General features: G+C 38.5%; 2 protein-coding genes across 2 annotated transcripts in view; both read right to left on the bottom strand.

Annotated features, from left to right (window-relative positions):
- Positions 1 to 3,874, bottom strand: part of LOC109287159 (coiled-coil and C2 domain-containing protein 2A-like) — a 41,895-nt gene extending 38,021 nt beyond the window's left edge. Inside the window, exons 1-3 of the mRNA XM_019502122.1 lie at positions 3,476 to 3,874; positions 1,591 to 1,732; positions 1,364 to 1,502 (exon numbers count right to left, since the gene is read on the bottom strand). Coding sequence (XP_019357667.1) covers positions 1,364 to 1,502; positions 1,591 to 1,688 — 237 coding nt within the window. The 5' untranslated portion in view covers positions 1,689 to 1,732; positions 3,476 to 3,874. The remainder of the gene's footprint in view (positions 1 to 1,363; positions 1,503 to 1,590; positions 1,733 to 3,475) is intronic.
- Positions 3,875 to 7,646: 3,772 nt separating this feature from the next.
- The window catches only part of LOC109287158 (coiled-coil and C2 domain-containing protein 2A-like), a 25,163-nt gene continuing 22,173 nt past the window's right edge, over positions 7,647 to 10,636 (bottom strand). Inside the window, exons 3-5 of the mRNA XM_019502121.1 lie at positions 8,850 to 8,982; positions 8,461 to 8,582; positions 7,647 to 7,951 (exon numbers count right to left, since the gene is read on the bottom strand). Of these exons, the coding sequence (XP_019357666.1) occupies positions 7,768 to 7,951; positions 8,461 to 8,582; positions 8,850 to 8,982 (439 nt within the window). The 3' untranslated portion in view covers positions 7,647 to 7,767. The remainder of the gene's footprint in view (positions 7,952 to 8,460; positions 8,583 to 8,849; positions 8,983 to 10,636) is intronic.

Below are 10,636 nucleotides of genomic sequence, written 5' to 3'. Positions count from 1 at the left end.
GGGCAAGTGGCAGCAGGGCATAGCCTCCACTCCCAGAGCTGCCACACCTGCGTCCCATGCCCCGCCACCCCCCCTCCCCCCCAGCATTGGATGTGTTCAGCATCACCTGCTGGCTTGATGAATGACACATGACTGGAAGGGGGTCATTAAACCTGGCTCTCCTGTGTACAGTGTCATACTCTTGTACACTGGTCCAAAAGCTGGAGAGCAAATCTTACATTTTGTAACTTGTTACCCTTGTGGAAAACAAGAGTCATACAGAGCCCCTCTCTGGAATCTGGTAGTCTTTCAAAAGTAGCATAACTCCAATAGCCATCCTGCCTCCCCACTTCTGACTAACACAGCTAATTACATCTCCAGGCAAAAGGCTGCTTACAGACATAAAAAAAACCCCAAAAAACAAAAGAATACCACATTTTACTGGAAGAAGCAGAGTTTTAGTTCAACCTGGCTCTGCAACATCTGTATAATCAGGCACTTCAGTGGCCTTTTTGGCACTTTTATCTAAAACAGATTCAATCAGCTATTAAATAAGTGCCAAAAAAGCCCCACTAAAAGCACCCAATCTATACAGACATTGGGCGAGCCAGGTCCAACTAACGCACCGCTTCTTCTGGTCATGCACTGGGCTCAGTGCGGAAGTGCGCAGAGTTTAAATGTGGCCTGTGGCAGTGAAGCATGAGTTAAGTGCCATTTTTAAAAAATATATATTTTTTAACATCTGTAAGCAATCAAAGTTACCTTTTTCTTAAATTCCCAAGATCCAAAGACTGGATGATGAAAGGGAAAGGGATCCCCATCACTGAATTTTGCCTCATCCACATATTTTCTCATGTCTAAATAATGACTGCAATGACAGAGACTTAAACAGAAAAATAAATATAGTTTATGGTATAAGATGACTGCAATATATCAATCAAGCAGTAATTCAAAATGTCATGAATTACACCAAAAGGAAGAATGACCAGAATGGTTCCTAAACAAGAGATATAAATTAATGAAAGGAAAAAGAAGATAAGAAGGGGAGGTTAAAAGAAAAGAAAGAGAAGGATTGTCTCTGACTCAGATAATATTAGAAATTAAAACAGAAATTAAAATTAGAATTAGGAGTCTACAATTCTATCTTGGGGCTTAATGTACTACATCAACTCAAGATTTTCTCTTGTGTATTTTGACATTTTAAAAAATTTTGATCAGAATTAATCTCATAATTCAGTCCTATGTTATTCATAATCCTGGAACCAAAGATTTCATGGGAAAATGTATTAGTAGTCAGTATTTAGAATTCCTCTAATACAATTAAGATGATACACAGTTGTTCTACAAGATCAACTTGCTAATACTAAAACCTGCTAAATGTTACCAAAATGAAGTCCATCAAATTTGAATATTCAGGATCATTGGGATCAGTCTTGACTTTCTTGGCCCATTCAGTAAATTTCTGTGTGTCAGTGAACCACAAAATTCCAGTAGCTATTTCTTCATCTGTATTTCTCGGTACTCTACAATAAAACCATTGAGCATTAATTGGTGAATTTTAATTTTATTTCTTTTCTGACCGTCTTCTAGATATCTAAGTTTTATTATTACCTGTAAGAAGCAGAGTTTATTGGCTGAAGTATAGATGCTAAGGGAATATTTCCTTCATCAGCTGTCCAGGATAAGGAATACATTAGTTTTCCAGACATCACAGGATACAGTTCTTCATTTTCATTGAGAAGAAATGGTACATCTGTCAATTTAAAGTTTTTGAAAGGAAGTACAAATCCAAGAGCTGTTACATTTAAAAAGTTTTATTAGTTCAACATTTTCCAAATTTTGGAAAGCTGTGACCTTCAGCAAAACAGATGCCCCCACACACAATCTGCAACCCTGTCATGCACTGTTAAAGGCTTGCCCATCTTAATTAAAAAGTATTTTACATTCCCCAGGATGGTGCTTTACATTCCCAAGTCAAGATTGCATTTGCTTAAGTTATTTCCTAAATGAGGAGGATGCTTTCATGAATTGAGGACTAGAGGAGGAAAACACTCATCACCCATATTTTCTGGGAGTGTGCACAGTCTTTAAGCAGATCTAGCAAAAAAGTTCCTGACAGTGCCAATAGAAGTGCAGCAGTCTGTTCCTCACTCCAGCAGATCAGAGACTGAAGGGAGATTCCTTGGGGAGGGGGGCGACCCTATTCCCAATCCTTTAGCTACATTGCTTAAGTGTTCCTTGATTTCACGTTCAAATTCTGCATCAGAAGACACTTTTTTCTTCTTCTTTAAGAAAAGAATAACTGGACACAAAAACATGAACATTCTTTTTTAGGAAATCTCAGAAAAATTGAAAGCCTTCTGAAAAGATTTAGTAAATAAGAAGTACTTGGGTACTTTATGAGCCAGGGAAATGGCATGAAGGGTTATTAAAATCCCTTTTTTGTAAAAATCTTAAAGCACCTCTTCCCTCAACATCCAAGGATAGTCAGAAACAATCTCTTCCCACCAGGTGAGGTGTAAGTGCTGATTCATCTTTCACTGCTGTTGCTTCAGAGAGAGCCTTGGCCTTCACAGATCTTCTACCCACCATTTAGAGAATCTGAGCAGACTGGTTTTGTCTTTCACAATTCCTGAAAATAGCTTCAGATACTGTTTCACTGCTCTGAGATCAGCTTCTTTTATAGGAATATAGGTCTGGAAGAAATCTCAATAACTTCAAACCCCTACAAAACCCAACAAATAACTTTAATAAAATTTCCATTTTCAGACCAGTTCAGTCTTTGCTCCTAGCATGCCTATTAAGCTGTTCCAAAACCACACTCCTTGGATGATTAAAAACCTTCTAACATCCAGGCTTAGTTTACTAAAAGTGAGTTCACACCCATTTGTTCTTGTGCCAATATCATCCTTTAACTTAAACAGACATGATGGTCATCCTATGTTTGTCCTGGATGAGACAAGACTCAAACAGGAACAGCAGAAGAGAAGGGCAATAAAATTCTGGATAGTTAAATATCATCATCTTGCTTCTCAAAATAAGGAAGAACCAACAAGTGTTGGTGCTTCCTGAGCAGTTTATCAACTCTTATTGAAGCATTATTCAAAGAGTAAGTCTACCCTACAATTCAAAGTCAGGACCACAGTTTGTGTAAAATTATCCAAACTGGGTTTAAAGCAGCTAGCTTGGATACAGATAACCAGTGCAACACAAGGTTTAACTTAGGCTGTAAAACAAACCTAGGATCCTGGGTAACCTCTTGTAAAGCTATCCTACACTGAGCTCAATGTTGTCATGGCTAGACAGCTATCATTATCCTAGGGTAGCTCGTTTAAGGCTAATGCAGCTAATCTCTATGCAGATCCAAATTACACTTTTGGATTACAGTGTAGACATGCTCAAATAATTTTAAATTTTAATTCCCTACATAAGAGAGCATGATGTTACCAGAAGACCACCAAGCCCACTTCAAATCATGCTACCATAAGTAACTTACTGCTTCCCACTTCTCCATTTACAGATTCAACTTGCTGATCACAGCTAAACTCCACCTGTTCCAATACATCTTCTCTTTGAAGTACAATATTGTCAGGAATGGGTAAGTATATTTTAGCCAAAAACGTTTTTCTTTTAGCAGATTCATAAATCTAAAAATAAAAAAGACTGCTTCGATTTAAAAAGTTGAGTTAGTAAAGGAAAAGACCAAGCAAACAGATTCTGGAAGAAGTTCAAGGAAGAAACTGACACTTCAAGAAGGTACAATAAATAAAAACAAATGAATATTACACAGAAAGATCATGCAAACAGATCCAGTTTTTCATTACATATCCAAATTCAGCACAGCCATTGTCACAGATATTCTTATAAACCTCTCTGAGGTAATGAATTACTATTATCCCTCCTATAAAAACTAAAGCACCCTCTACACGTGCAGGTAAAGGCACAATGGGATCTAATGCAAGATCCACACAAATCATTGCCATGCCACATATGGTGACAAAACTCACAGCCACAGGCGAGACCCGACTACATGTGAAAATTAAAGTTTGATAGCAACCAGCTATAAAGTTTGTACATATTTTTGAGGTCTAACTTTATAGCTTGTTGGAGCTTTTTATGGTATGATAGCTTCTCTGAATGTGTAGCTAGTTTTAAGGTAATTGCACAATTAACCAGCTAATTGTGCAATAACTGTAACATGTAGAAGGGGCCTAAGAAACAGTGGGTATACCTATACAGCATAATGCAGTGATGCAGAGATACCTGATCTAGTTCTGAAGAATCTAGCTTGGGTACCAGAACCAATATAACTGTGATTTGTCTAGTCTAATTGATTTTGCAAAAAAAGTTAACTGAGCACAAATCATGTACAACCAAAAATATTAACTGAGCACAAATCTCTACTGGGTTTAATTAAACTTGCTAAAAAGCAGATTAGCTTAGACAGAGATTTGTGTTAATATGACTATTTTGCTTCTGACACCTGAGCTACCCCAACCTGGCACTGCTTTGTGCTCTGCAGGAATACCCAGAATGACTAATGTCCAGACCACAAAGGTATTTTAAAGTCCAACTCCCATGGATACATAATAGCTTTCTGCATGCAGATCTAAATATCTTATGCCCAAAGCAAACAAATAATATATGGTACTCGAGGGAATTAAACCTGGATTTTCCCAGTACCAGACCTGTCACCCTATCCAGTGAGCCAATATTTATTTCAAATTGTAAGCTGCTTGCACATATGTACATGCACAGATTGCATGTACATAATTACAGGCATACTTTAGATAACCACTTTGAAAATCTGTTGAAGTATTTTTGTATGCTATTTATACAAAGATGAACTAAAAACTTAAAAGAATACAGTAAGTGCCTGATCATTAAAGCCATCAATTCATAAAGTTTAGGATCCTTTACTTTATCTAAATTCTTCTACCTACACTTAATTCCTCTACTCTGGCACACTGGCTATACAATTTAACCTGGCTACCCCTGTATATTAAGAACAATACTTTGTATCTGGATAAAATCTCTCTCCCCAACACACATCCACAGTCTTGATTTGACCATATCAACAGATGGAAAATCCAACACTTTCTTTTGCAGTGTTCCAACAATTAATCATGCCCCTGCTAAAAACTGTGTCTAATTCATAATTTGATTTTGACTGGCTTTAACTTCCAACCATTGTTTACTGTTAAGATTTCACTGTGCCATGATTAGAGCCTTTAGTGACAGTATCTTCTCTCCTGATGGTACTTCAATACTCTTAATTCCTCTGCCTAAAGAAAAGGGAAAGAACTAGGAAGAGAGCTAAGGGAGAAAGCAGAACCTAAAATGACAAATACCACACAAAATAGGAGAGGCAAAGGCTGCCAACCACAACCAAAAGAAACAATAACGAAATGCGGTCCTCTGTTTTTCCTTTTTAATTTTTTTAAAGATAGCTGTAGTAACAGGAAGAACAGTAATTATGATGATAATGATAAGAAGAAGAAGTGCTTCTTTCTTTCAAGAAAGGCTTTGAATGGATTTGTAGGACATAAGCACAAACTGACAAAAGCATTCTGTCCCTAGCCAAGGCAGCTGAGAGAAACTGAGAAGGAGGATGTATTCACTGTTCTTTTCTTCTATTGGCAAGAGGCACAAGGAAGGATGCACTCTATAGTTATTGCTTGAGGCACATAGTTTCCACAGTTAGGCTGTACATGCTGATAACAATCACTCAAAAAGATAAAACATTTTATATGAACGGTCTCAAGCCACAAAGAAATACACAATCTGTACAAATGCCCTCTCTTTATCATTATTTGCTATTCTGTCAATCTTTACTTATAAAAATTATAGACAACAAGGTTATTTCAAGTCTACTTGCAAATCATTAATAAATACTAAACAGCACTTGGCCTAGTACTGATTTAACTAAAAACAGCCCCAGTTGATGCTAATTCTCCGGTTACAATTCTCCACTGATAATTACTTTTTGAGGTCTGTTATTAAGGGCCATTCTACACATTCAGATAAAGGCACAGTAAGATCTACTGTACAGTCTACACAATCATGCCTCCTACCATGCCATATGTGCATGACAGGAGGTGCAATTGTGGGATTGTGCATTAGATCCTATTACACCTTATCACTGGTGCAAGGGGATAAAGCGCTTTTGCTGCTGCCCTCTCTGTGAGTCCCACTGAGGTGGCTTGGCAGGGGGGAAGGGGGCAGCATGCTCCCCACTGCAAGCACCACAGCTGACAACACTGCCATCACTGCAAGACTTATCAGCTGTGGGCTGGCAATAGATGGTGCACCCCTGTGGCTGGGAGCCCCTTAGCTGATGGGGCTCCCAGCCATAGGACAGTACTTGGCCCCACATTCAATTAATGCTAATGGTGTATTAGAAAAACTTACAAAGTTAATGCTAATGGAGGATTAGAAAAACCTACAAAGTTATTCCATTTTTTGTGGAATTGTTTTGTAGCTTACTGCTTGTTTTATCACCCAGCCATTGATTGGCTGAATGTGTAGCTGGGTCACAACTTAAGGCATGGTTACCTGTTTAATCATGCCTTAAATGTAATGTGTGGAAGGTGCCAGAGTTAGCTTTTAATCTTTTTAACGCAGAACATACGGCAAGATGGCCCCTTAAACTGACTGATTCAGAGAGGCATGAGCTGTCATAAGCAAAAACCTACTTCAAATGCTAGCAGGCGTGATACTTTTCTGAACCAGTGAGCATCTTAGGCCTCCTCTATATATTATAGGTATCATGCAATTACCTGGTTACTTGTGCAATTACCTTAAGACAAGCTACACATGCAGAGTACCCATCATGGTATAAAAAGCACCAGCCAGCTATAAAGTTGGACCCAAAAAAAAGTGTATTAACCTTATAGCTTGTGGCCATCAAGTTTTCATTTGCACACGTAGCAAGGTCTCCCCTGAAACTGGGTGCCCCATCAGCTGCAGAGGATGCACCAGGCCCAGTGTGAAACCACTGAGCCTTAGGCTCCTACACATGGGACCTTGCTTCTTGCCAGTGCAGAGGGAGCCCAGGATCCCAGCAATATGGCAGGCTGGGATCTAATGAGTAATCCCATACAATAGTGTCTCCTGCCAAGCATGCGTAGTCTGGCAAGAGGCATGACTGTGTGAATAATACATTAGATCCCATCACACCTTTACCTGCACATGTAGAGGAGGCCTAAAATACCACCAGAAGTTTAATAATACAGCCAGGCACCCAAGGCACCTGTGTTACATGAGGCATCGGTGATTTCCAGCTGCCACCATGCCACTGGCACAAGCGCATGGCTGCAGTAGCAACAGTTATTTTCCAACTCCACCTCCCCACCATCTCCTTACCTATTCCACCCAAGTTATGCTAGTGCATGATACCCTGCCCTACCTTCTGCCTGACTTCAGGCTAACAAGGCTGACCACTGTCTCAATCTGCTTAATGCATGCTTTAAACATGACCACAGAAAACATCAGCAGTAGAATGCTGCACAGCAATAAAGCCTCTCAGAGTCTAAAGTATTACATAATAACTCATCAATAAATTAAATCTATTTTTGACAAGCTTATGCTGACTGGTATCTAGTATATTTCTAGCTTGGTAATGATTGAATTCTACAATAGTTTTTCCTTTTTTTTTTGCCCAGGACTTATGGCAGGCTAACTGACCTATAATTACCCTCTAACACAAGTCTTTTCATGGACTTTAAAGGGAGTTATAGAAAGTCTCAAATGTGGTATAGAAGTAAAGCACAGAAGTAAATTAAATAACTATACCTCCAATCGAAGAGATTCAGGCCAATTTAATAACTGAATATTAAAAGTTTGCTGAAAAATCACTTTAAAATCCAGCTGGAGGTGAGCCACGGAAGTACAAGAGACTTGTTTTTCATTGTAAAATATTTTAATAAAGTATTGTTTCTTCTGTACTTTTGTTCTTCTCTTCTGTTCATGCCTAAAAATTAATGAATATGGATTTAATTACCCCCAAATAATCAAACCAAACCATGATCCAACTTCAATAGCTACCAGTCACAATATTGATTATAGTAGTTAATGCCAAGGGAATATAAATCATGTATTTTTTGCCAAAGATTAATTTTCACTGCATAATAAGGAGATTATTTAGGCCCCATTCCCACATCTGCTAAACTGTATACACAGTGAGTAGTTCTAATGATTTCATAGTCCATAAAGTAAAATATATGCATTCTTCTTTGCAGGATGGTGCCCTTAAACTTTATTTTAATAAGAGATTTATAGGGTTCTGATTTTTAAACCAATCCCTTTTTCACAGTTTTAACATAAATTAACTATTTTTTAAGCTTTTTACTATCAAATGATGTACTAATACTAACATGTTAAATTTAAACAATACTTACCCACTCATTGTTCTATACAAGCAGAGAAGTTAATCTTTTGCAAAGACTGATGCTTTATCATTTTAAAGTGCTTACAACTTACATGGGACACTTAAACATTGGTGTTACTTCTGCAGCAAGAGTAAGATGTGGTATGAAAATACATTCCTTTATCTCTTGAAGTTCAGCTGAACTTTCAAATGAAATAGCTGAATCCAAAAGATCCTAGAAGTCAATAAGAGTATGTTCAGCCGAAATGTTAATTTCCTGCATTCAAGTGTCTAAACTAAATTATTCCCTGAGGCCCTTTTGAAAATTCCGCCCTAAATTTGCACTATACAACCTTCCTTCAATTTCCACAATATGAAAATAACTGTTGTATCCTGAAAGCAAGGAGAAATATACTACTTTTATAAAAGTCAGGGGCAAGATTTCTAAGAAACCCAATGTGAAAAAATGATCTGACATATACCATAACTAATATTTTATTACCTTCTGTTCTTTCCACATTTCTGAAAAATGCTCCTGGTGATCATCATCTTCTCCCACTAGCACTGTCTCTCTTTTAAAATCTTGTGCTAATTCTGCTTTATAGTCACCACCTTCCTTTTTCTTAATAAGCCCTCTGAAATATGAATTTAAAAAAATTTAAACATTGCAAACAGAAAAAATGTATTAAATGTTACAATTTTACCAAGTAAAACAGGAATTTTAACATGCAATCTCCCAATACATCTGCATTTGAAGCTCGCGGGCAGATACAAACAATATCAAACTTTTTAAATTTAACTGCTTGGCCACTAATTTAATTGCCAGGGGATTAGAACAAATTAAAAAAATCCTGGGCCTCTCCAAGATACTAAGGCTCAAAAAAACTGAATTTCTTAAAATTAATTTTCATTATAACAAAATGAACTTGACATTTACCAAGAATGTATAAGAACAGATAGAGAAAAATCAATCACAAAACTTCAGGGGTAGCTTACCTAACCCAAATCAAAAAAGATGAGAGAGCTGGGAAAAAATGGGTCTGTAGTATACTAGTATCAGCAAAACTCCTGTTTTAGAAAATTATATTGCAAATTTATAATCCCAAATTTTCCTTCTTGGCTGAAAGTACTTCTCTTGCATCCAAAGCTGGCTAACAGGACATCACTCAAGAAACAAACAGGCAGTCTCAGCTATTTGTATAGCTTATTGTACCCAAATGTTCCTAAAGTTACAAACTGGGTCTTAATTGTTAATTTAAACTTTTGTTTCCTGTTAATTTGCAGTAATTTTAAATACTAATAAGTACACGCTTTTTAAAAAGATTTAGTTCTGCAATTCAGATAGGGTGTCAGGGCACCATGGGGTGTTGCCAGATCCTTTAAAGTATAGTTGGAGGTATGAGGAGATAAGGGTAGGGTGGTCACTGACTCATCCCCAGAATACAGGACATCCTCTTGGTGAGAGGTGGGCCCCCTCTCAGCCAATCAGTGATAAGGGGTGGGGGTCACTGCTTCCTCAGCCAATCAGTGAGGGGAGGGACCTGGCCCTTGGCCAATCAGTAGCAAGGGGAGCGGGCCACCACAAGAAGGCCACCTCCCTCCCTCCCTAGGTGGGAACCCTGCCCCTCCTCATTGTATGCCACTCTAGCTCTAAGCACAGCCATTAGAATCATAAGAACAAGTGACTGACACACATTTCCAGTAAACGAACTAAAAAGAGGATGTTTCACTGTATGGTCCTCATTGAGAAATGAATAGGGGACAAAGTTTAAAAACAGGATAGTCCAGTATAAAGCAGGACTAATGGCCACCCCAGATAAGGGAGGTTGGAGGAGATAAGCAGATAGGCTAAGCAGATAAGCACTAGGGCTGTGCAAAACAGCACCATTTCGCTTCAGCTTCTGTTTTGACTTTCATAGACATTAGGGCTGGAAAGGACCTTGAAAGATCATCAAGTCCAGCCCTCCACCCAAAGGGCAGGAAGTCAGCTGGGATCATAGGATCCCAGCAAGATAAGCATCCAATTTACTCTTGAAGGTGTTCAATGTAGGTGCTTGAACCACCTCCAATGGCAGGCTGTTCCAGACCTTGGGGGCTTGGACAGTAAAGACATTTTTCCTTATGTCCAGCCTGAAACGGTCTTGCAGTAGTTTATGACCGTTTGACCTCGTCATCCCTTGGGACGCTCTGCTGAACAAACGTTCCCCCAGATCCTGGTGGTCACCCCTGATAAACTTATAGGTGGCCATCAGATCACCCCTGAGCCTGCACTTTTCTAAGCTAAAGAGC

The sequence above is a fragment of the Gavialis gangeticus genome, unplaced genomic scaffold (genome assembly GCF_001723915.1).
Source record: "Gavialis gangeticus isolate Ggan-Ray unplaced genomic scaffold, GavGan_comp1, whole genome shotgun sequence".
NCBI lineage: Eukaryota > Metazoa > Chordata > Crocodylia > Gavialidae > Gavialis > Gavialis gangeticus.
The sequence above is the reverse complement of the archived record's forward strand: the minus strand, read 5'-3'. Positions and strand labels throughout refer to the sequence as shown.